Source organism: Lissotriton vulgaris, chromosome 2_1 (assembly GCF_964263255.1).
Source record: "Lissotriton vulgaris chromosome 2_1, aLisVul1.2, whole genome shotgun sequence".
In the NCBI taxonomy this organism is placed as follows: Eukaryota; Metazoa; Chordata; class Amphibia; order Caudata; family Salamandridae; genus Lissotriton; species Lissotriton vulgaris.
The window spans coordinates 59560005-59586074 of record NC_141687.1 but is presented as its reverse complement, the minus strand read 5'-3'; the positions used below and the strand labels follow the sequence as shown (position 1 = coordinate 59586074).

General features: G+C 53.8%; 1 protein-coding gene across 1 annotated transcript in view; it reads left to right on the top strand.

Moving 5' to 3' along the window:
* Window positions 1-25128, top strand: part of CNOT9 (CCR4-NOT transcription complex subunit 9) — a 152601-nt gene extending 127473 nt beyond the window's left edge. The window contains exon 8 of the mRNA XM_086954455.1: window positions 24057-25128. Coding sequence (XP_086810581.1) covers window positions 24057-24225 — 169 coding nt within the window. The 3' untranslated portion in view covers window positions 24226-25128. The remainder of the gene's footprint in view (window positions 1-24056) is intronic.
* Window positions 25129-26070: the final 942 nt, after the last annotated feature.

The window sequence follows — 26070 nt, the reverse complement described above, 5'->3', positions numbered from 1 at the left end:
ACAATCCTGAAGGCAGAGTGCTTGGAATCGTGTGAGATGGTGCTCTGGCATGAGCTGAGCCCGTTTGCAGCTTGCGGAACCAAGTCCTAATAGCTGTTCCATGATAACGCATACCATATACTCTTAAGTGCATTATAATCCTCGCGGTTAAATGCTATCTTTGGTATCACTTTATCAAAACATGTCGAGTAAGGTGTCATACGAATTGGAATACTAACCCCTCGCCAATTCTGGCGACGGGGTTAGCATTCCACCCTTATAGAGGGACAAGACATGTATGTAACTGTGAACCCCGGTTAAAGTTAACTCGAGCCTCAGCATCACAAAATGGATGCTGCCACCACAGACACAAGTCTGACCTCCTGCAGCTGGGAGTCCTTCCAGCGAGGGGAGCTTGGACAAAGGGTTTCCGGTCAGGGGCGGTGCTAGCACCATCCCAGACAGTGTTTTGTGTATCCTGGGTAGGCAGGGCTTTACAGGAAGGTGACTGCAAGTGGCATCCCGGTGCTCACTATGCATCTGCCGGCTAGAACCAGTTCCAGGGGCACACCAGCCCCTGGCCTGGGGAAAGTCCGACATGGGAGAGGGGTGTAACCACCCCCCTTCCTGGTCCCACCCCTAGGGCAGGACCTAGTCGCGTACCCACCCCTTTCTTTAGGATAAAGGCAGGAGCGGGGACCCTTCCAAATTAGATCATCTTTGAATCAAGAAACTACTTTCTACGAAAGGAACTCTCGCCTATTCTCAAGATTTCTCCCTTGTGGCTAAGGAGTAGTCACCCTGCATCCCCAGGCACCATCTAAGAACTCTGCGGTTTGCTGCACGTCCTTCCTCCGGAATCCGACCGACCAGCACAACGAGACCCGGCTTCCCTGGCACCTCTGACCTCTACCTACCTCTACAGCTAAGCTGAGAACCGTAGGTGCGACGAGACCTCGAGGGACCGGCCATCATCAGAACTGCACGGCTTCTATCCAGCACGACCGCCAAGGGATCCTCTGCTGAGTGCTTTGGGGTCCGAGAAGCCCCGACCCTGAGCAGCTCCAGCACCGAAGACCAGCCCCCCAGCATCCACGAGATCTGCGTGGGGCCCTTCTGCTTTTTGGCTGCTCACCGCGTTGTCTGGCTACTAGCCCGCTGGCTTGTGGCCTTCCCGACGACGACCAACGACATCACCACTGCTAGTCTGGTTGCTCCAGACTGGCCCTTGCTCCCTTCCAAAAAAGGAGCACCCCGGACCCTCCTGGTCCACTCCAGACGCCATTTTAGGTCCACCGCGTGGGCTTGAATTTGCCAAGACTTGTTGCCCTAATCCTGGGTCCAGCGACGTCGACAGCTTCCACCATCGTGGGACAGCTCGCACCTCCATCCTGGTCGCCGACAACGCCTCCTGGTCCGTGAGACTGCAGAGCCCAGCGTCTCCCACTCACCTGGTCGAGGTGACTACCATCCGGTGCCAACCTGGTGCCCATCTGATCACTGGCTAGTGACTCAGGACTTGGTCCCCTCTGCTTACAGGTATCTTCCATCTTCGATCCAGGCTTGGATCCACCGAACAATCTTCACTGGCCGCCTGCCAGCAACTCCTTCTTTCAGGCTCCTGGTTCGTCAACGAGGATTCCCGACGTCTTTTCAGACCTATGCAGCTGCAGCCCCTGGGCTAGGTAACTTCGGCATTGCGGTATCCCAGCATAGCCTCACTATCCAAGGGTCCAGATCCACTTTCGTTTTCAGCCTACCTAGTCGGGTTCGCCCGAGAACACTAACTTTGCTTTTACTAGCCTCCATAGACTTTGTCCCGCATCCCGCGTGAGAGTGCACACTCTGCACCCGAGTCCCCTAGGCCTCCTACTAGTAATCTGAAGGTTCAGTAACGTAGTCCTAGCGATTCCAAAGCCTATTAGTCCAGTACTTACCTGCTAGTAATTTCGCATTCCACTTTTGTAGTATATGGTTTTTCGTGCCCCTCGGGCATTTGTGTAAATTGTGCAACTTAAAGTATTTTCATAAGAGTTTTGTTGTGTGCTTAGTACCCTGTCCTCATCAAGAGTACAGGGCTGTTGTGATCTAAATAAATACACTGTTTATTTTCATAACACTTGTGTGGTGCCTTTCATCTGGTGTTCAAGGGGTATATGTGATGGTATAACAGCTGGCTTAACACGCCCTCTAGAGTTTAGCCCGAAGACTGCTCGTATCCATGCTACTAGGATAGCTGGTCTATAAGGTTGACTTACAACCAATCATCAATAAGGGTTGTTTGGACTGATACAAAGTGCTCACTAGAATAGTGAACATTATATATCAGGCCAACTTCTCACAGACACGGGCCCACTTTACCAGGAAAAAGGGAGCTACAATAGCTTTCCTGGCCAACACACCCATTCAGGACATATGCCTGGCGGCAACATGGGCTTCAGTGCACACGTTCACAAAGCCCTACTGCGTGGATATACAGATGAACAAGGAAGCACAAGTCTGACAGAAGGTGCTTCAACACATATTCAATAACCAACGCTCATCTTCCACCCAGCCGCCACAAAAATGAGAAACCGCTACAAAGTCTATGCACAGCATAGTGAACCCAGAAAGATTCACGTTGCAAAACAAATAGTTTCTTACCTGGCGGTGTAGTTTTGCAGCTTGAAGATCTTTCTGGATTCACTAGAGAACCCACCCACCTCCGCCAGAAAGATGAGGCTGGAGAAGAAGGGCTGTTGAAAACATGGACAATTACTTGAACAAACAAACCTTGAAGGTTAAAGCGGTGAATGACTTACTAGAACATTGCCATTACTTCGGTAACAGAACAAACACGAGAAAAAAAGATCCGAAGATGGCGCCCAAGAGTGGGTGCTTCTGCAGGAAGCGCACCGACGTCACTGGAAATACACCAAAAGGTGGGACGTCGACGCCCACCTGGGCTACGGAAAAAAAAGAAACAAAGAGAAGACTAAGATTCTGGACCCAACCACAAGACTGCGGAATAATGCACAGCATAGTGAATCCAGAAAGATCTTCAAGCTGCAAAACTACACCAACAGGTAAGAAACTATTTGTTATAATGCAACGGTCTCGCCTCTTCAAAAGTTAGAGCTATTGGCATTGTAAATGATAACATTTTTATTTATGTGTTGGTTTTGAAAACGGATAAATAAATAGCATAATCTCCCGCAAATGCCACACTCCATTACACAGACCCAAGCACACAGACCGGTCCGGAAAATATCGGCAATTGTAGTACTGAAAAAAAAACATGCAATAAGAATAACAACTGGTCTAAAAACCAAAGTGACACACCCATCTCATGCGGTCTGTCCTTTCTGGAATACCAGGTTCCAAAGAACGACTTGCAGTATTCCTACTGCCTGCCCTAGATGACCACGTCTGCGAACCTTCAGTATCCTCTTTAGAATGCTACCTGTGTATAACTTCACCGATTTAGGAAGCCAGGCCTTTCCTACCCACTGCAGTATGTCTCTTAGTGCCACTACTACTACCTAGTAGCCTCCACCTTACTAGAAGCTGCAAAGTTGCACCACGGCACGTGTGATACTTCTTAAATGTCATTCCGTTTTGGACAAAAGACAGTACTTCGCAACATGGTATTCTTCCAGCCACACTTTCAATTTATTTTAAAAGCAAAAACTACAAGTCCCTTACATCAACATGTTGTAGTCCAAAAGGCAGGAGTGGTTGAATTGCTGCATCACTCATGCAACAACCAGACCGATAGTAATGTAGCCTCCTAAGGTTAGGCTAGGACCTCAGCAATCCTCTTTCTGCATCCCATGCTGACGAGCCACCATCTCCTTCTCCCTCCCGTGTTTCATACGCACCAGTGAGCACCTCTCCTGTCATTGACGTCTCCATACACAGTGAATATGTGACGTTATCCCGCAAACTTTATTCCCGCATACCATGACTCCGCTTTTATTACAACGCATGAGCAATTACTCCGCAGTACCATCACTCCGCTATCTTTTACCCCACATATAACTTTACCACGCATGCCTTTACAACGCAAAGGCATGTGTGGTGAAGTTATAAACTTAGTAAATGTACTTAACATATATATATATATATATATATAGCATCACTTGCAGGAATCTGAGCGCACATATATATATATATATATATATATATTATTGTGTGTGTGTATATATGTGCGTGTGTATACATGTTTTTGCAGCGTGAATCTTTCTGGATTCATTATGCTGTGCATATTCCGCTATCTGGTGGTTGGGTCCGGAATTGTAGTTTTTTTTCTCTTTTTTTCTCTCGTAGCACAGGTGGGCGTCGCTGTCCCACCATTTGTTGTACCTTCGGTGACATTGGCATGCTTCCGGCGGAAGCTCCCACCCTTGGGCGCCATCTTCAGATTCTTTTTTCCGCTGTTGGGTCTGGATCGTCTCGTGAAGCTCCAGAAGTTTTGGAGGAGAAAATGAGAAAATACAGCAACCATTCGACAGAAAAGACCTGGGAAGATTGGGAGAAGAAGACCATCAGAGAGGAGACGACGAAGAAGGGGAAGAACCTCGAGATCTTCGACGTCCTTCGGAGAATGCGCACACAGGGGGCCCCCTGAGCGCAGGGATGTACAAGACTCCCTTTAAATTCTGCAGAAACTGCCACCACAAGTTCGGCAGAAGGACCAGCACCCGGTCTGCAACCTCTGCCTGCCAATAGACAACGAGAGCAAAGACTGCAACGCCTGCTCAGTCTTCAAACCGAAGACACTCCGGGTTCGAGAGAAGCAGAGGATAGCTCACTACACGATGCAGGGTCAAGGCCAGGCCCAACGCTTTACGAACTGGGCCTCTCTACTGACGACAAGGACAACATCACCGAAGGTCCAGATGACTTCACGGTCGCAGAGACCGTTCAGAAAACGTCTGACAAGGTGGGACAGACTCTCTAGTGAAATCAGAGTCCAGAGCCTCGAAGGGAGCACCAGCGCCAAAAACTTCGACGACCGAAGCTGCATCCCCTGATAAAGGGCCTAGTGGATCCTTCGAGAACTCCCAGGCGCGCAGACTGGCGAAAAGCTAAGGTCGTCGAAGCAAGCCCCCGAAAAAGGGACTAAGACTTCGATAGAGAAGGAGCCGAAAAAGCTTCGACGATGACGCCGTCCAAGAGAGCAGCCGAAACACTCGACGACTAGCAGGCCGTACAGTTACAGAGAAAGAAAAGAAGGCTCGAGGCCGAAATCGAGAACATCCTTCAGAGAAAGAAAGACTTCGAGGAAAGGATGAAAAGTTTCAGGATCCCTCTAAGCCGGCAACGGCCGTCGCTGAGGTGCAGGAGCACGAGGAGTTTGACATCAAAGAGCCGCCGAAAACTCCGGAGCCCTCGGAGCACGAAGAGGACCTCTATTACACAGAAGGTGATTACGGGGAACAGCAGTCAAGCTACGGCTCAGGTTCCTCGACGGCCCAAGACCAGGATTGGCAGGACATCGAGGCCGAAAACCCGGAGGAGGCTGTGGAGACATACCCCTCGAGGCCTTCGGTGCCGGATGACATTGGGGCATACAATGAGGTAGTCAGGAAGGCAGCGGCAGCTTATGAGGTTAAGCTGGAAGAGGAGAAGCCAAAAGCAGATTTCCTGCTGGAAACACTGCTCCCCACGCAGACAAGAAGCCAATTCCTGCCCATACTGAAGAGTATCACAGACCAGGGGAAGGAAGCCTTCAAGGACCCGGCTACATGCAGATCAGTAACGCCGAGGATGGAAAAGAAATAAAAATTCTCCTCCCAGAACCCGGCTTACATCAAGGGGTCAGTCACAGCAGATTCAATAATCGCTGCAACGGCCAGAAGAAGGGCCAACGTCCCAAAAACATCTGGGCCTCCACCTGACAAGGAAAGCAGGAGGATGGACCTAACGGGCAGGAAAATAGAGAGGAACGCCACAACACACTGACGGATGGCGAACTCCAACGCCCTCCTGAACAGACATCAATACCAGCATTGGGATGAGATGGGCCAATTGCTCAACCACCTCCCGGAGCAATACCGTGAGAGGGCATCACACCTTGTGGAAGAGGGGAAAAGCATTGCTAACTCGTGCCTGAAGACTGCCTTGGATGGGGCTGAAGCATCCAGCAGACTGATGGCTATAGGCATCACAGAGAGAAGGCAAGCCTGGCTCAGGATCTCAGGCTTCAAAGCTGAGGTTCAGAACAACATCCTGAACACACCCTTCAATGGTGAAACACTGTTCGGAGCCCCAGTTGATGAGAAGCTCACCCAACTGAAGGACAACGAGACGGCAAGGTCCATGGGGGCCCTGCAATTCAGGGGGATGAGAAGGGGCACTCCGACACGGAGGCCGAACGGCAGGGGTGGAAACCAGCGAGGAGAATCACACCAGGCGTTCCACCAGGGACAACAGAGGGACAACCAATGCCACCAGGGCCAGCAAAGGCAAAACTGGAACTACCAGAACAGGGGCCAGTCCTTTCGATCAAGAGGAAACGGACGAGGCCAGAGAAGGAGAGGCGGTGAACAGCCCCCCTCTAAGTGACTGCACACGGGAAAAGGTGCTCACCCACTCAAACCCTCCGGGGGAGGAGCACGGAAAAACAAAGAGGAGAGGGCTACACGGACAAGACACAAAAGAACATATAACACCAGTAGGAGGCAGGCTAAGCTTTTTTCTCCAGGAGTGGAGAAAAATAACCACAGACAAGTGGATACTGAACATCATGCAGTTCGGATACTGCATAGAGCTGGAAAAGAATCCACCAAACAGGAAGCCAAAGAGAAGAGAGCTGCAATTGCTCCAAGAGGAAGCTCAGGAACTCCTCCTCAAAGAGGCCATCGAAACGGTCCCATTCAAAGAACAGAACAGGGGAGTGTACTCAAGGTACTTCCTGGTGCCAAAAGTGGACGAAAGCCTAAGACCCATCCTGGACCTACGGTTCCTAAACAAATATGTAAAGACCCAAAAATTCAAGATTATGTCCCTACAAGAGGTAATCCCGCAGATAAAAGCTGGTGACTTCTTGCCCACCATAGACCTCAAAGATGCGTACCTGCACATCCCCATGAACAGGCAGCACAAGCACATGCTAAGATTCACAGTGAACAAGGATCACTACCAATTCACAACCCTGGCTTTCGGTCGAAAGTCCGCACCAAGGGTGTTCACCAAATGCCTCGCGGCAGTGGCCGCACATCTGCGAAGGGAGGTGATACACGTGTACCCCTACCTCGACGACTGGCTCATAAAGGCAAGCTCTTACAGGACATGCAAATATCACGCAGAGCAGGTCACAAGAACACTAACCGGCCTGGGATTCTCCATACACTGGGGAAAATGCTCAATGGAACCGGAGCCGGTAAAGATCTTCCTTGGAGCTCAAATCGACACCGTCCAATGCAGGGTGTTACCTAGCGAAAAGAGAACATTCAGCCTATTGAGGGAGAAACTTCACTACCAGAAGGGGCGAGCTCTGACAGTGAGGACCGTGAGCAAGATCTTGGAAATGATGGCGTCATGCATACAACTGGTCCCCATAGTACGCTTACAGATGAGACCGCTCCAAGAGTGGCTGCAACAGCAATGGTCACAAGCTACAGGAAGTCAGGAGGATCTAGTGGTTGTAACGCACAGGGTGCAGGAAGAAATAAGGTGGTGGACCAAAGAAAGGATAACAGTAGGGAAACCTCTAACACCACCGGACCCAACAGTGACCATCACCACAGACGCATCCCAGAAGGGAAGGGGCGCACACATGAACAAGCTCAGAGTGAGGCGTCTGTGGAGCCCTACAGATGCGATCGGACACATCAATTACCTGGAGCTGAAAAGTGTTGCTAGCCCACAAGGCCTTTCAGAAACACCTGTATAGCCCGAAGGTGCTGATACAAACAGACAACACCACAACAATGTTTTACATCAACAAAGCGGGGGGAACTCAATCATTCCCTCTGTCAAGCTTGGCATAGGAAATCTGGAGATGGGCAATACCACTCAAAATAGACCTGCTAGCCATACACCTGCCAGGGAAGGACAATGTAGAAGCGGATTGGCTCAGCAGGCAGACTTCAGCATCCCACGAGTGGGAACTCAATATACAGGAAACAGAGAGACTATTCAGGAGGTGGGGCACTCCAACAATAGACCTGTTTGCAACACGCCGGAATGCAAAATGCCAATACTTTACATCCAGAGGCACTATCACAGGGGAATGCCCTATGGATAAGCTGGTCAAAAACATTTGCCTACGCTTTCCCCCCCGAAACCACTGATCCCTAGGGTTCTCAACAAATGCATGACAAGCAACATGACGCTCATCCTGGTGGCACCACAATGGGCCAGGCAGACCTGGTACTCTCAGATAATGGAGATGACGCAGATCCCCCCCCCCCCCCCCCCTGCCTCCCCCACAAGTTCTCAAAAAGAAGAGACCTACTCTCCATGGAAAACGGAGAAGTTCGACACCCAGAGCCTCAACCGCTCAGCCAGGCTCCTGAGGACTTAGAGTTTGCACATCTAAAACTACCAGAGAGCACCCTGCGGGTGCTGCGGGAGGCAAGAAGGCCCAGCACACGCAAATGCTATGGGGAAAATAGGAAAAGATTCTCTCAATGGTGTTGCAAGAAAAAACTCCATAGAAAACTGACCAGGGAATCTACGGTGCTAAGGTACCTCACGCACCTAATAAAAGCTAAGCTCATCCTCGCTAAGGGTACACCTGGCAGCGATTGTGGCATACACAAGAGGAGAAACGGGGAGAAGCTTCTTCACATCTCGAGTCGTAAAAAGATTCCTGGAAGGGGCTAAAAGAATAGTGCCACCAAAAAGAATGCCGCCACCGGCTTGGAACCTGAATGTGGTGCTGACAGAGCTCATGAAAGCACCTTTCGAACCCATCCACAAAGCATCACTGCAAATGCGGACTATGAAAACAGCCTTTCTGGTAGCAATCACCTCGCTACGGAGAGTGACCGAACTGCAGGCTTTAACACTGCAGGAACCCTACATGCAGATACACAGTGACAGGGTCGTGATGAGAACAGACCCGCACTTCATGCCGAAGGTGGTGTCAAGGTTCCACATGAATCAGAGTATTCAGATCCCTCGCTTCTTCCAAAACCCCACTACAAGCGCTGAGAGGGCACTCCACACTCTAGACGCAAGAAGGGCAGTGATGCACTACATTGAAAGGACGAAGGGACACAGGAAGACAAAACAGTTCTTCGTATCCTTCGCTAACAGTTACATGGGTAAACCAGTGACTAAAAACACCATAGCTCGATGGATCGCACAGATGATACAATTCTGCAACAAGCAAGCGGGCCAGGAGCTAACAGGAGGGGCACAGGCCCACTCGACCAGGAAGAAAGGAGCAACAATTACCTTTCTGGCCAACACACCAATTCAGAACATATGCCTGGCTGCAACATGGGCTTCAGTGCACACGTTCACTAAGCACTATTGCGTGGATGTACACATGAACAAAGAAGCACAAGTAGGACAAAAGGTGCTTCAACATATATTCAACAACCAACGCTCATCTTCCACCCAACCGCCACAAAAGTAACAAAAACCGCTACAAAATCTATGCACCGCATAGTGAATCCAGAAAGCTGCAAAACGAATAGTTTCTTACCTGTCGGTGTAGTTTTGCAGCTTGAAGATCTTTCTGGATTCACTAGCGAACCCACCCGCCTCCGCCAGAAAGATGAGGCTGGAAAAGAAGGTGGAAACACATAGAAAAAGTTGAAGCTTACAAGATATGTGAAAAGAATTACGTTGAAAAAAGGATTAACAAACATAGCCATGGATTCACTACAAACACAGAAAAGAAAAGACAGAAAAAAGAATCCGAAGATGGCGCCCAAGGGTGGAAGCTTCCGCCGGAAGCATGCTGACGTCACCGAAGGTACACCAAATGGTGGGACGTCGACGCCCACCTGGGCTACAAAAAAAAAAGAGAAAAAAAGATCCAACCACCAGAGTGCGGAATATGCACAGCATAGTGAATCCAGAAAGATCTTCAAGCTGCAAAACTACACCAACAGGTAAGAAACTATTCGTTGTCAGTCCCAGCAGGACTGGACAGGTGAACTTGGGGATGCCAGTGGTTTTGTCTCACCCCCTACTGTGGCTACGGAGGAGGGGGCAACCTACATTGTGGTGTTGACGCGGGCAGCCTGGGCTTTGAGCTTTGGGCCTTGAGCTCCCCGTCGCGGCCGTAAGAACTAACCTCCTCATTGAGGTCCTTAAACCGCAGTCAAGCTCTGCTGAGCCTCTACTGCAGTTTAATGAGGCCTTGCTTGACAATTTTTTGGGCACTTGGTCCAAGTCCGCCTGTAGATAAGAAAGTGGCCAGACGCGAACGCCTGGACCCGGGCGACCCTTGTTTCCTGTCCACCAATCCCACCCCGAGAGCCTGGTCATCCAGGCCTCAAACTCCCAGACCGCATCCCCGTCGGCTCCGCCCGATCGGGAATCCGAGAGGTACGAGCAATACGGCAAAAAGGTATTCTCCCCCCTGAGTTTAGGACTGCGGTCTTACAACACCTCTTGGGCCTCTACACCCACTCTCTGTGGGATGCGGTCGCGAACGTGCTGCCAGAATGCCCGGCGGAGGTCAAGGCTAAACTCGCCCAAACTCTTGCGGAGGGTCGAGACGCAGCACGTTATTCCTTCCGGTGTGGGCTGGACACCACCGACTCACTGGGCAGGGCGATGGCAACGACAGTTGCGATTCGTCGCCACGCCTGGTTGAGGTCCGCCAACTTTTCGGCCGATGTCCAGAATACATTCATGGACATGCCGTTTGATGGCCGTCGCCTTTTTGGCAACAAGGCAGACCATGCGCTTGAGCGCTTTAAGGACTCCAGGGCTACGGCCAAGTCCTTGGGCCTCTCAGCCACGCGCCAGCAAACTGGTGCCTTTCGCTCCTTTCGTGGCCAAGGAAGGGGCGCCCCCACACATGCTGCTAGCCGCGCACCGCAGACTAATTTCCAACGCGGTGGCGGCCGTGGAAACAGCCGTGGCGGTGGTCGGGGACAACGGCGAGGTCAGTCCACACCTACCCGTGCAGCATCCGCCTCAAAACCCTCCTAGTCCGTGCTTTCAGGCCCATGTGACGCCAGTGGGGGGCAGGGTTCACCATCACCTCCTCCACTGGCGCACTGTCACATCAGACAGGTGGGTGCTGTAAATCGTCCGAAGGGGCTACTCCCTCCCCTTCGAGGCGACCCCTCCAGCCATGCCACTGCAGTACCACCGCGTGTCGGGGCATCACTTGCGACTTATGCAGGAGGACGTTAGGGCCCTCTTGGCCAAGGGGGCCATCAAGCGCGTTCCTGGGCCAGAAGTAGGGTGTGGTTGCTACTCCCACTACTTTCTGGTACCCAAGAAGGGCAAAGGGGATCTACGGAACGTCAACGGCTTCCTCCGGAAGGAAAAGTTCAAAATGCTGACACTGGCTCAGGTCTTAGCTGCCCTGGACACGGGAGACTGGTTGGTAGCGTTGGACTTGCAGGACGCTTATTTCCACATCCCCGTCCTGCCGGCCCACCGGCGCTACCTGCGGTTCACGGTAGGCCACGAGCACTTTCAGTTTACCGGGCTCCCCTTCGGCCTTGCCAGCGCCCCACGGGTGTTCACGAAGGTGATGGCGGTGGTCGCAGCTCATCTGCGCAGGTTAGGGGTTTCAGTCTTCCCCTACCTCGACGACTGGTTGTTGAAGGCGGGCTTGCCCCGGACAGTCGACATTCCACCTCCAGACGAAGGCAGACCTCCTGCACCAGCTGGGGTTCTCCATCAATGTGCGAAGTCACACCCGTGCCCCTCCCAGAAGCTCCTCTTCATCGGAGCGGTTCTCGACTCGGCACAGTTTCGGGTTTATCCTCCCGACCAGCGGGTTCGGGATAGTCAGGCTCTGATGCCGATCTTTCAGCCTTTATCCCGAGTCTCGGTCAGGTTGACACTGCGGCTTCTCGGGCTGATGGCCTCCTGCATCCTTCTGGTGCATCACGCCCGATGGCGGATGCAGGCTCTGCAGTGGGACCTGAAGTTTCAGTGGGCCCAGCATCAGGGCAACCTGTCCGACAATGTCCTGATCTCGGAGGGCACTGCGAGACAGCTGCAGTGGTGGCTCACGGACCGCGATTGGGTCAGCGGCAGATCCCTCTCCCTTCCCCAATCGGAGCACGTAGTTGTGACACATGTCCCTCCAGGGCTGAGGAGGCCACATGGGAGAGGCGGAGATCAGAGGCCTCTGGTCTCCGGCAGAGCCCCGGCTCCATATCAACCTTTTGGAGCTGCGGACGATTCGTCTGGCACTGAAGGCATTCCTCCCCTCTGTCCGGGGTAGTGTAGTGCAGGTGTTCACGGACAACACCACCGCCATGTGGTACTGCAACAAACAGGGCGGGGTGGGGTCGTGGACCCTCTGCCAGGAGGCTCTGCGCCTCTGGCAGTGGCTGGATCATCAGGGCGTGACCCTGGTGGTTCAACACCTGGCAGGTTCTCTGAACGCCAGGGCGGACGAACTCAGCCGCCGGTGCATGATGGATCACGAATGGCGTCTGAACTCTGACGTGGCGCACGGTCTCTCTCTGCAGTGGGGAGAGCCTTGGTTAGATCTATTCGCCACAGAAGAGAACGCGCAATGTCATCAGTTCTGTGCGATGGAATTTCCAAGGCGGCACTCGCTCGGAGACGCTTTTCATCGCGAGTGGAGTTGCGGTCGGTTATACGCCTTTCCGCCTATACCACTTCTGCCCAGAGTGCTGAAGAAGATTAAATGCGACCGGGCCCAAGTCATCCTTGTGGCTCCGGACTGGGCACGAAGGTACTGGTATCCCGAGCTACTCAGTATGTCAGTCGATCCCCCGGTTAGTCTGCCTCTTCAGGAGGACCTTCTGTCGCAGCAGCAGGGGACGGTCCTCCACCCGAACCTGTCCAGTCTCCACCTCCATGCTTGGAGATTGAGCGGCGACAGCTGAGGCCATTTGACTTGCCTCCTGAAGTCCGTAATGTTGTTCTGGCAGCCAGGCGTCCCTCCACAAAGTCGGTATACGCCTGCAGGTGGAACAGATTTGTGGCATGGTGCACAGCAAAGGCTGTGGATCCTCTCTGCCCCTCTTTCTGAGGTTCTTCTCTTCCTTCTTTCTCTTGCCCAGCTGGGCTCTGCTCTGGGCACTATCAAGGGCTACCTTTCTGCTCTTTCAGCCTTTTTAAGGCTGCCTGATCAACCTTTTTTGTTCAAGTCCCCTATTGTAACTCTTTTTCGGAAAGGCATCACGCACATGTTTCCCCTTGTTCAGTTTGTGATGCCTCAGTGGGACTTGAACCTTGTTCTTACCTATCTGATGTGCGCTCCCTTTGAGCCACTTCACAACTGTCTTCTCCGCCTTCTTACTCTGAAGACTGCTTTCCTGGTTGCCATCACCTCTGCCAGGGGAGTGAGTGAGCTCCAGGCTCTTTCATCCAAACCTCCTTTCCTTTCTGTCCATCCAGACAAGGTTTTGTTGCGGATTAGACCCTCTTTCCTGTCCAAGGTTGTCACAGCCTTCCACATCGGGCAGTCTATCACCTTGCCCACCTTCTTTCCGCCACCGCACCCCTCAAAGGAGGAAGAGCGGATCTACCGGCTGGACCCAAAATGTGCGCTTTCATTCTATCTAGATCGCACACGCCAGTTCCGGGTGGATGACTAACTCTTTGTTGGTTACGTGGGCGCTAAGAAGGGACGGGCGGTGCACAAGCGGACCATCTCTCGGTGGGTCGTTTTGTGTATCAAGGCTTGTTACTCTTTGGCGAAGGAGCCCCCTGTTGGGCTGAGGGCCCATTCCACTCGGGCCACAGCGGCCACCACTGCCCTGGGCCGGGGAGTCCCCTTGCAGGACATCTGTCAGGCAGATATGTGGGCCTCGCTGCACACGTTTGCAAGACACTACTGCCTGGACAGCCAAGTCCGGAGGGATAGCTTTTTTGGCAGTTCCGTCCTCCAGGACTTTCTGGTGTGATTATTGGTTCGCAGACCCACCACCAGGGTTGGTATTGCTGGGGTATCTATTCTAAGGTAAGGAATCTAATACTAACCTGTTTCTTTCAGATGAACAAGTTACTTACCTTCGGTAACAATATATCTGTAAAAAACAGTAGTTAGTATTAGATTCCTTACGGCCCCACCCATCCTCCCCGTTCTGCGAACCGATATCTAGGGTTAAGGTCATCCCTTTTAGGGCCCTAGTTTCAATGGCACCAGTGTTGGTTTTTAACATGGCTCTGTGTTTCTGGCGCGGAAAAGCTGTGTCTAAGAAAGGACATCAGCGCGCGGAGGCGGCGTCTAAGTACTCCGATGACGTCATCACGCCGCCCACGACACCGGACGCGGAGCCGCGGACGATGTCTACCGACGCGCAAGGGTACTGCTACGCAAACATTTCCGGAACCAGTTTGACGCCTGGGGATATTCTAAGGTAAGGAAGCTAATACTAACTACTGTTTCTTACAGATATATCGTTACCGAAGGTAAGTAACTTGTTCATTACTTAATTACAGTAATGCTCTTTCTGGAGGATACTCTAACCGCAGATACCTCACCGCCCCCTCACCTCTGTTCTGTGGAATAGACTCTTTTCCATTTAAAAATATTACAAATTAGAGATCTGCGCACTGGTTCCATAAATTGTACGTTGGTCTGGTGTTTTTGAGCTCGTGCAGATGGTGTAGAGAAAGAAACTGACGTCAGAACTCTTGGGTGGAACCCTTATGCAGCCCAAGCCATCACTTTCGCAGCAGACCAGTCAGTGTGGTATCCTATGCTGCCACCTAATGGCAACCAGAGGCTTTCCTGTAAAATCTCCTGAAACCAATCTGACACCGGGGGATGTTTTAAAGGGGATGGATCTACAGTTAGAGCATCCACCAGGAAGAGATTTACAGAAGGTATCATACAAGTCCATTAGGGGCAAAGATCTGTGATATTGGAGAAATATGCTTAGTGCCATCAGGAGAGAGCCTTGAGATCTAATCACCTGTGACTTTTGCGCATCCCGGGGTTTGCCAAAGTTCGTTGAGGCGCTAGGACTTTCTCTGTACTGATGGTCATGCTTTGGAACTCCTTGCCTATCCACCTGCGCATGGCCGAGTCCGAACCCTGTTTCAGGAAACATTTAAAATTCTGGCTCTTTAATCAAGTGTAGATACGAGTGGCTGATTCTGTTCTTCAGTCTCTGCTTTTGATGGCCAGGACGCCTCCGCCGAGGTAGCCGCACGCTTTACAAATGACTTTGATTGAGAAGGTAAGGAACTTGTTCATTTTGTTTAAGAGTGGAACATGGAGCACCCATTTAGCAAAAGAAATTCCAGTCTTTCGAAATTTGCCAACTTGTGGGAGGCTTCCAATGAGGTATCTGAATTACATATTTGTTTGCCTAATTTTGGGAGTGTAAATCTAGAGTTTGTCTAGTTCAAAATGCTGGATTACAGTTGGTTCGATACGTTTTAAGGTTGTTTTTCGTGTGACTAGTTTTTAGGTCTCGGCGTCAACGCGCGGAAGCGCGTCTCCGCCGAGATCTTTTGTCAGCGACTATCATTCCCAGGAGACAGTCCTGGCCACGCGCATCCTTCCAGGCGATTTGTAACTGGAACGCGCGCTGTGGCCAGGCGCTGTCTCCTGGGAAGCGCAAGCACCACACACGCATGCGCATACACACACACACGCGCCCATGCACGCACGCACATACATACATACAGAGACACCACCCCTGACTCATACACATGCGCGCGCACACACACACGTGCACCGAGGCCCCCCTCCCCCGCCGTCACCGACGCGCACATACATACACACACACACACACGAGCATACACACACACAAGTGCACCAATCGCGCTCCAGACCCCCTCCCCCTCCCCCGCCGTCACCGTCGCGCACATACATACATACACACACACACACGAGCATACACACACACACAAGTGCACCAATCGCGCTCCAGAACTTACCTTACCTCAGCACGCGGCGCCCAACCTCCTGCTGGCGCGGCCCCGGGGCTCTACACCGCTCACAGGAGCCCCGGGCCGCGAGACGCTACGACTCCGCCTGCCTCCTCTTCCGGTGTGAACGTGGCCCTGCCCCCGTCACAGGCGACCGTGCCTGACTTCCGGGGCGGCCGCGAGTTCAATGAAATGCAATAAATACCATAAATGCAATTGTATTCAATAGCTGATTAATAGGTTTTCCAAGCCCTCACCTAACGGTGTTTGAACAGGATTTAAATTAATGCTTACAATTCTGCCCGGAGCATCCTGCTCCTGCTTCATTCTAAGAACAAAGTTACCATAACTCCTTGCTAAGCAAAGCTCAGCAGTTGTATGCACCCGTGTTTCATCTGCCAACAATTTACATGTTTAAATTATGAATGGTTGAGTATGCAATCATCCCCTTTTGCACAACACAAATACAACACAGGCAACGTTCCAGGGATTCGCTGTTAGTTCTCAAAATGGACACTGATGAAAGACGCTTTGTTTACATCACCCATTGATTGAACTCATGCAAGAAAATCGCTTGCCGTACTGCCAAATTCTGTCTCTTTCTCGTTGAACCCGCATCAACATTTTGGATTAAAGCATACAGTGAATTCCAACAGCCTTCAAGCCAACGTGCGATAGAATGTGAACGTTCATATTCAAACATATTCAGAAGGACGCGACCACAGAGTTAAAAACAAGCATTGGAAAAGCCAATAGGTCTCGTCTACATAAGGTATTGGGTTTGTCAATGCTTGGTGGTGGTGAGTGCAGAGTGGTGAGTGCAGAGTGGTGAGTGCAGAGTGGTGAGTGCAGAGTGGTGAGTGCAGAGTGGTGAGTGCAGAGTGGTGAGTGCAGAGTGGTGAGTGCAGAGTGGTGAGTGCAGAGTGGTGAGTGCAGAGTGGTGAGTGCAGAGTGGTGGTGAGTGCAGAGTGGTGGTGAGTGCAGAGTGGTGGTGAGTGCAGAGTGGTGGTGAGTGCAGAGTGGTGGTGAGTGCAGAGTGGTGGTGAGTGCAGAGTGGTGGTGAGTGCAGAGTGGTGGTGAGTGCAGAGTGGTGGTGAGTGCAGAGTGGTGGTGAGTGCAGAGTGGTGGTGAGTGCAGAGTGGTGGTGAGTGCAGAGTGGTGGTGAGTGGGTCAACGCGCGTCTCCGCCGAGATCTTTTGTCAGCGACTATCATTCCCAGGAGACAGTCCTGGCCACGCGCATCCTTCCAGGCGATTTGTAACTGGAACGCGCGCTGTGGCCAGGCGCTGTCTCCTGGGAAGCGCAAGCACCACATGCGCATACACACACACACGCGCCCATGCACGCACGCGCATACATACATACAGAGACACCACCCCTGACTCATACACGCGCGCGCGCGCACACACACACAAGTGCACCGAGGCCCCCCCTCCCCCGCCGTCACCGTCGCGCACATACATACACACACACACACGAGCATACACACACACAAGTGCACCAATCGCGCTTCAGACCCCCCCTCCCCATCCCCCGCCGTCACCGTCGTGCACATACATACACACACACACACACGAGCATACACACACACAAGTGCACCAATCGCGCTCCAGAACTTACCTTACCTCAGCACGCGGCGCCCAACCTCCTGCTGGCGCGGCCCCGGGGCTCTACACCGCTCACAGGAGCCCCGGGCCGCGAGACGCTATGACTCCGCCTGCCTCCTCTTCCGGTGTGAACGTGGCCCCGCCCCGTCACAGGCGACCGTGCCTGACTTCCGGGGCGGCCGCGAGTTCAATGAAATGCAATAAATACCATAAATGCAATTGTATTCAATAGCTGATTAATAGGTTTTCCAAGCCCTCACCTAACTGTGTTTAAACAGGATTTAAATTAATGCTTACAATTCTGCCCGGAGCATCCTGCTCCTGCTTCATTCTAAGAACAAAGTTACCATAACTCCTTGCTAAGCAAAGCTCAGCAGTTGTATGCACCCGTGTTTCATCTGCCAACAATTTACATGTTTAAATTATGAATGGTTGAGTATGCAATCATCCCCTTTTGCACAACACAAATACAACACAGGCAACGTTCCAGGGATTCGCTGTTAGTTCTCAAAATGGACACTGATGAAAGACGCTTTGTTTACATCACCCATTGATTGAACTCATGCAAGAAAATCGCTTGCCGTACTGCCAAATTCTGTCTCTCTCTCGTTGAACCCGCATCAACATTTTGGATTAAAGCATACAGTGAATTCCAACAGCCCTCAAGCCAACGTGCGATAGAATGTGAACGTTTATATTCAAACATATTCAGAAGGACGCGACCACAGAGTTAAAAACAAGCATTGGAAAAGCCAATAGGTCTCGTCTACATAAGGTATTGGGTTTGTCAATGCTTGGTGGTGCAGAGTGGTGAGTGCAGAGTGGTGAGTGCAGAGTGGTGAGTGCAGAGTGGTGAGTGCAGAGTGGTGAGTGCAGAGTGGTGAGTGCAGAGTGGTGAGTGCAGAGTGGTGAGTGCAGAGTGGTGAGTGCAGAGTGGTGAGTGCAGAGTGGTGAGTGCAGAGTGGTGAGTGCAGAGTGGTGAGTGCAGAGTGGTGAGTGCAGAGTGGTGAGTGCAGAGTGGTGAGTGCAGAGTGGTGAGTGCAGAGTGGTGGTGAGTGCAGAGTGGTGGTGAGCGCAGAGTGGTGGTGAGCGCAGAGTGGTGGTGAGCGCAGAGTGGTGGTGAGCGCAGAGTGGTGGTGAGCGCAGAGTGGTGGTGAGCGCAGAGTGGTGGTGAGCGCAGAGTGGTGGTGAGCGCAGAGTGGTGGTGAGCGCAGAGTGGTGGTGAGCGCAGAGTGGTGGTGAGCGCAGAGTGGTGGTGAGCGCAGAGTGGTGGTGAGCGCAGAGTGGTGGTGAGCGCAGAGTGGTGGTGAGCGCAGAGTGGTGGTGAGCGCAGAGTGGTGGTGAGCGCAGAGTGGTGGTGAGCGCAGAGTGGTGGTGAGCGCAGAGTGGTGGTGAGCGCAGAGTGGTGGTGAGCGCAGAGTGGTGGTGAGTGCAGAGTGGTGGTGAGTGCAGAGTGGTGGTGAGTGCAGAGTGGTGGTGAGTGCAGAGTGGTGGTGAGTGCAGAGTGGTGGTGAGTGCAGAGTGGCGGTGAGTGCAGAGTGGCGGTGAGTGCAGAGTGGCGGTGAGTGCAGAGTGGCGGTGAGTGCAGAGTGGCGGTGAGTGCAGAGTGGCGGTGAGTGCAGAGTGGCGGTGAGTGCAGAGTGGCGGTGAGTGCAGAGTGGCGGTGAGTGCAGAGTGGCGGTGAGTGCAGAGTGGCGGTGAGTGCAGAGTGGCGGTGAGTGCAGAGTGGCGGTGAGTGCAGAGTGGCGGTGAGTGCAGAGTGGCGGTGAGTGCAGAGTGGCGGTGAGTGCAGAGTGGCGGTGAGTGCAGAGTGGCGGTGAGTGCAGAGTGGCGGTGAGTGCAGAGTGGCGGTGAGTGCAGAGTGGCGGTGAGTGCAGAGTGGCGGTGAGTGCAGAGTGGCGGTGAGTGCAGAGTGGCGGTGAGTGCAGAGTGGCGGTGAGTGCAGAGTGGCGGTGAGTGCAGAGTGGCGGTGAGTGCAGAGTGGCGGTGAGTGCAGAGTGGCGGTGAGTGCAGAGTGGCGGTGAGTGCAGAGTGGCGGTGAGTGCAGAGTGGCGGTGAGTGCAGAGTGGCGGTGAGTGCAGAGTGGCGGTGAGTGCAGAGTGGCGGTGAGTGCAGAGTGGCGGTGAGTGCAGAGTGGCGGTGAGTGCAGAGTGGCGGTGAGTGCAGAGTGGCGGTGAGTGCAGAGTGGCGGTGAGTGCAGAGTGGCGGTGAGTGCAGAGTGGCGGTGAGTGCAGAGTGGCGGTGAGTGCAGAGTGGCGGTGAGGGCAGAGTGGCGGTGAGGGCAGAGTGGCGGTGAGTGCAGAGTGGCGGTGAGGGCAGAGTGGCGGTGAGGGCAGAGTGGCGGTGAGGGCAGAGTGGCGGTGAGGGCAGAGGGCAGAGTGGCGGTGAGGGCAGAGGGCAGAGTGGCGGTGAGGGCAGAGGGCAGAGTGGCGGTGAGGGCAGAGGGCAGAGTGGCGGTGAGGGCAGAGTGGCGGTGAGGGCAGAGGGCAGAGTGGCGGTGAGGGCAGAGGGCAGAGTGGCGGTGAGGGCAGAGGGCAGAGTGGCGGTGAGGGCAGAGGGCAGAGTGGCGGTGAGGGCAGAGGGCAGAGTGGCGGTGAGGGCAGAGGGCAGAGTGGCGGTGAGGGCAGAGGGCAGAGTGGCGGTGAGGGCAGAGGGCAGAGTGGCGGTGAGGGCAGAGGGCAGAGTGGCGGTGAGGGCAGAGGGCAGAGTGGGGGTGGAGGCAGAGTGCAGAGGGGTGGAGGCAGAGTGCAGAGGGGTGGAGGCAGAGTGCAGAGGGGTGGAGGCAGAGTGCAGAGGGGTGGAGGCAGAGTGCAGAGGGGTGGAGGCAGAGTGCAGAGGGGTGGAGGCAGAGTGCAGAGGGGTGGAGGCAGAGTGCAGAGGGGTGGAGGCAGAGTGCAGAGGGGTGGAGGCAGAGTGCAGAGGGGTGGAGGCAGAGTGCAGAGGGGTGGAGGCAGAGTGCAGAGGGGTGGAGGCAGAGTGCAGAGGGGTGGAGGCAGAGTGCAGAGGGGTGGAGGCAGAGTGCAGAGGGGTGGAGGCAGAGTGCAGAGGGGTGGAGGCAGAGTGCAGAGGGGTGGAGGCAGAGTGCAGAGGGGTGGAGGCAGAGGGCAGAGTGCAGAGGGCAGAGTGCAGAGGGCAGAGTGGTGAGGGCAGAGGGGTGAGGGCAGAGGGGTGAGGGCAGAGGGGTGAGGGCAGAGGGGTGAGGGCAGAGGGGTGAGGGCAGAGGGGTGAGGGCAGAGGGGTGAGGGCAGAGGGGTGAGGGCAGAGGGGTGAGGGCAGAGGGGTGAGGGCAGAGGGGTGAGGGCAGAGTGGTGAGGGCAGAGTGGTGAGGGCAGAGTGGTGAGGGCAGAGGGCAGAGTGGTGAGGGCAGAGGGCAGAGTGGTGAGGGCAGAGGGCAGAGTGGTGAGGGCAGAGGGCAGAGTGGTGAGGGCAGAGGGCAGAGTGGTGAGGGCAGAGGGCAGAGTGGTGAGGGCAGAGTGGTGAGGGCAGAGGGCAGAGTGGTGAGGGCAGAGTGGTGAGGGCAGAGTGGTGAGGGCAGAGTGGTGAGGGCAGAGGGCAGAGTGGTGAGGGCAGAGTGGTGAGGGCAGAGTGGTGAGGGCAGAGTGGTGAGGGCAGAGTGGTGAGGGCAGAGTGGTGAGGGCAGAGTGGTGAGGGCAGAGTGGTGAGGGCAGAGTGGTGAGGGCAGAGTGGTGAGGGCAGAGTGGTGAGGGCAGAGTGGTGGAGGCTGAGGGCAGAGTGGTGGAGGCTGAGGGCAGAGTGGTGGAGGCTGAGGGCAGAGTGGTGGAGGCTGAGGGCAGAGTGGTGGAGGCTGAGGGCAGAGTGGTGGAGGCAGAGGGCAGAGTGGTGGAGGCTGAGGGCAGAGTGGTGGAGGCTGAGGGCAGAGTGGTGGAGGCTGAGGGCAGAGTGGTGGAGGCAGAGGGCAGAGTGGTGGAGGCAGAGGGCAGAGTGGTGGAGGCAGAGTGGTGGAGGCAGAGGGCAGAGTGGTGAGGGCAGAGTGGTGGAGGCAGAGTGGTGAGGGCAGAGTGGTGAGGGCAGAGGGCAGAGTGGTGAGGGCAGAGGGCAGAGTGGTGAGGGCAGAGGGCAGAGTGGTGAGGGCAGAGTGGTGAGGGCAGAGGGCAGAGTGGTGAGGGCAGAGTGGTGAGGGCAGAGGGCAGAGTGGTGAGGGCAGAGGGCAGAGGGCAGAGTGGTGAGGGCAGAGTGGTGAGGGCAGAGGGCAGAGTGGTGAGGGCAGAGTGGCGGTGAGGGCAGAGGGCAGAGTGGCGGAGAGGGCAGAGTGGCGGTGAGGGCAGAGGGCAGAGTGGCGGTGAGGGCAGAGGGCAGAGTGGCGGTGAGGGCAGAGGGCAGAGTGGCGGTGAGGGCAGAGGGCAGAGTGGCGGTGAGGGCAGAGGGCAGAGTGGCGGTGAGGGCAGAGGGCAGAGTGGCGGTGAGGGCAGAGGGCAGAGTGGCGGTGAGGGCAGAGGGCAGAGTGGCGGTGAGGGCAGAGGGCAGAGTGGCGGTGAGGGCAGAGGGCAGAGTGGCGGTGAGGGCAGAGGGCAGAGTGGCGGTGAGGGCAGAGGGCAGAGTGGGGGTGAGGGCAGAGGGCAGAGTGGGGGTGAGGGCAGAGTGCAGAGTGGGGGTGGAGGCAGAGGGCAGAGTGGGGGTGGAGGCAGAGGGCAGAGGGGTGGAGGCAGAGGGCAGAGTGGGGGTGGAGGCAGAGGGCAGAGGGGTGGAGGCAGAGTGCAGAGGGGTGGAGGCAGAGGGCAGAGGGGTGGAGGCAGAGTGCAGAGGGGTGGAGGCAGAGTGCAGAGGGGTGGAGGCAGAGTGCAGAGGGGTGGAGGCAGAGTGCAGAGGGGTGGAGGCAGAGTGCAGAGGGGTGGAGGCAGAGTGCAGAGGGGTGGAGGCAGAGTGCAGAGGGGTGGAGGCAGAGTGCAGAGGGGTGGAGGCAGAGGGCAGAGGGGTGGAGGCAGAGGGCAGAGGGGTGGAGGCAGAGTGCAGAGGGGTGGAGGCAGAGTGCAGAGGGGTGGAGGCAGAGTGCAGAGGGGTGGAGGCAGAGTGCAGAGGGGTGGAGGCAGAGTGCAGAGGGGTGGAGGCAGAGTGCAGAGGGGTGGAGGCAGAGTGCAGAGGGGTGGAGGCAGAGTGCAGAGGGGTGGAGGCAGAGGGCAGAGGGGTGGAGGCAGAGTGCAGAGGGGTGGAGGCAGAGGGCAGAGGGGTGGAGGCAGAGGGCAGAGTGGTGGAGGCAGAGGGCAGAGGGGTGGAGGCAGAGGGCAGAGTGGTGAGGGCAGAGGGCAGAGTGGTGAGGGCAGAGTGGTGGAGGCAGAGGGCAGAGTGGTGAGGGCAGAGTGGTGGAGGCAGAGGGCAGAGTGGTGAGGGCAGAGTGGTGGAGGCAGAGTGGTGAGGGCAGAGTGCAGAGGGCAGAGTGGTGAGGGCAGAGGGCAGAGGGCAGAGTGGTGAGGGCAGAGGGCAGAGTGGTGAGGGCAGAGGGCAGAGTGGTGAGGGCAGAGGGCAGAGTGGTGAGGGCAGAGGGCAGAGTGGTGAGGGCAGAGGGCAGAGGGCAGAGTGGTGAGGGCAGAGTGGTGAGGGCAGAGGGCAGAGTGGTGAGGGCAGAGTGGTGAGGGCAGAGGGCAGAGTGGTGAGGGCAGAGTGGTGAGGGCAGAGGGCAGAGTGGTGAGGGCAGAGTGGTGAGGGCAGAGGGCAGAGTGGTGAGGGCAGAGTGGTGAGGGCAGAGGGCAGAGTGGTGAGGGCAGAGGGCAGAGTGGTGAGGGCAGAGTGGTGAGGGCAGAGGGCAGAGTGGTGAGGGCAGAGGGCAGAGTGGTGAGGGCAGAGGGCAGAGTGGTGAGGGCAGAGGAGTGAGGGCAGAGGGCAGAGTGGTGAGGGCAGAGGAGTGAGGGCAGAGGAGTGAGGGCAGAGGGCAGAGTGGTGAGGGCAGAGGAGTGAGGGCAGAGGAGTGAGGGCAGAGGAGTGAGGGCAGAGGGCAGAGTGGTGAGGGCAGAGGAGTGAGGGCAGAGGGCAGAGTGGTGAGGGCAGAGGAGTGAGGGCAGAGGGCAGAGTGGTGAGGGCAGAGGAGTGAGGGCAGAGGGCAGAGTGGTGAGGGCAGAGGAGTGAGGGCAGAGGGCAGAGTGGTGAGGGCAGAGTGGTGGAGAGTGCAGAGTTTTATTTTTGATTTAAAGAAAAAAAATGTCATGAGCAATGCCAATAGCTCTACCTTTAATGATGCCGAGACCATTGCATTGCAAATGCTTGTTCCACTATCTGATAGAATGTCAATGAGAAGAGCACAGTCCATCCACTGCATGTTTCTTATGACAGGGAGTGGTTTATAGTTTGCAATGAACTATTTGATTATGGTCCAATTTGATTGTCTGACTCTAATAATTATACACTTGTAACCATTCCGCGAGTACTTCACTCTTAAGAGCACTTGCCTGCATATTGTTAGAGGTGGCTTATTGCTTTGTTTTCCAGAACTATAGCCTTATTCTTTCCTTCTCTTTGTTACAGGGCCCGTGAAGCTCTGAGGCAGTGCCTCCCAGATCAGCTCAAGGACACCACTTTTGCCCAGGTCCTGAAGGACGACACAACCACCAAACGCTGGCTGGCACAGCTGGTGAAGAATCTCCAGGAGGGACAGGTCACTGACCCAAGGGGCATACCTCTTCCTCCCCAGTGAGCCTGTGGGGTATGAGTAAGAGGTGGTACAGAGAGGGCAAGAGCCCAGCTCTTCTGAGCCAGCTGGAGCAGTACGGGACCTTCTGGGGAAAGCTGGACACTGAGACAGAAGGAGAAAGACCTACAGACTTAGAACTGTTGATTGGGAAGCCTGGAACATCTGCTTCTTTATGATGGGACTAATATCACCACATCTGTGGGGGAGTACCAACACCAGCACGTTAACGCAGCTTTAAGAAATGCTAAGAAACAAGTTTACTTAAAGGACAACTACTTTTCCTCTTCATTTGATTTCCTGCCACATGCAGGAGATGAACGAATGCAGGAATATTTGAACTCTCTCGTTGGGGAGGGGTCGGTGCTGTTTCTGGCATCTTGAAGGTCACACTGTTTACAAGCCAATGTTGAATAGCTGCCCAAATTGTTACTTTTCAGTAGATCTGTTTTGTAACATTATGCAGCTGAACGCACTAAATGTCTGCCTCTTCCCTGCTTTGCCATCAATTCTTTTCGGAAGTAACCCATGATGGCGGACAAATAGAAAAACCATTAGAAGGGCAGTGGAAAAAAATCGCGTGCTGCCTTTTCTTTTCAGGGGCTGAGGACCTAGTTTCTATAATGTTCATCAGGTTTCCATATAGACATATTAATGGAATTAATTTGAAGGGTCCAATCCACTCTCATACAATACGGCATAGTACATGTCTCCTTAGAGAGCGGAACAAGGCATGGAGAGGCGTGGCTTGCAGATTGCACACCCCATCTTTCTGCCTCGTGTGGTTAGCAGCACTTTTAAGCACTCTCCTGCGGTTATTGGTCAGGTAGTGCAAACAGGTTTTTTTCTGGATATTGGTTTTCATTAGCTTTTTTTCCCAAAAAGAATAAAAACAAATATTCCAAGTTACAAGTGAGCTTGTCTATATCTTTATGCAAACTTCAGGCAAAGTCTAAAGACAATCGCTGGTGTGTGAAGGTGTGTTTATAGAATGAACATGTGCATGAATAGAGAAGTGATCATAAGTCGGAGTTTTCCAACATCGGAAATGCAGCTCTTCGATGAAGTCTTCGAGATGTCTCCGCAAAGCACTACAATGGAAGCTGCAGCCCATAGGCCAGGTGGTTGAAAGGATGAATTAATGAACATGTAGTGTCTGATAACAAAAGAGAGAGGTAGGTTTAAATAGTTCGAAGTGTATAACCAGGAATGTTGAGAAAGTGTGTACATAGGTGTGTTGCAAAAACTCAAATCTTATGGCTGACGTTACAAATGTGTTGTACAGTACTTTCTCTTTTGCTGAAGCTCGTAACATAAATGCCACCAAGGGATAGTGGTTGGCAAGGTTAGCCTTCCCAAGTAACCACATTTATTCAAGCTTTTTAAGGCATCTCGAATTTGGAACAGACACATTTGCACCAATTCATATGTATGGACACTTAGTCCTCACATTTTGAAAGGGAACACATTTAAACTCATGCCGTAGCACTTTTCCACATTCTAAGCTCTTTCCTATAACTTTGACCGGCTAGGTGTGTGAGAAACGTGGTCTAACACTACTTACCCTCTTGTTGCTGGAAAGGTTTGTAGTTTACGCGCACCTTTAATTTATGCAAAGTATCAACTGTGTTTGATAATTCCATAATTTCCTTCTCCGTGCACTTCTAAATGTACAGATTAATTGTATAGACATGACAAATATTTTCTGAATCGATTATCACATCTTTGTGTGGGGGTCTACTGGAGACAGGAAAGTTGAACAAGATTAAACGCTCTATTCGGAGATGAAGCCCTCTGCATTTCAAAATCTTACACATAGACGCTTAAAGAACATTTTGAATGTATCCGAGA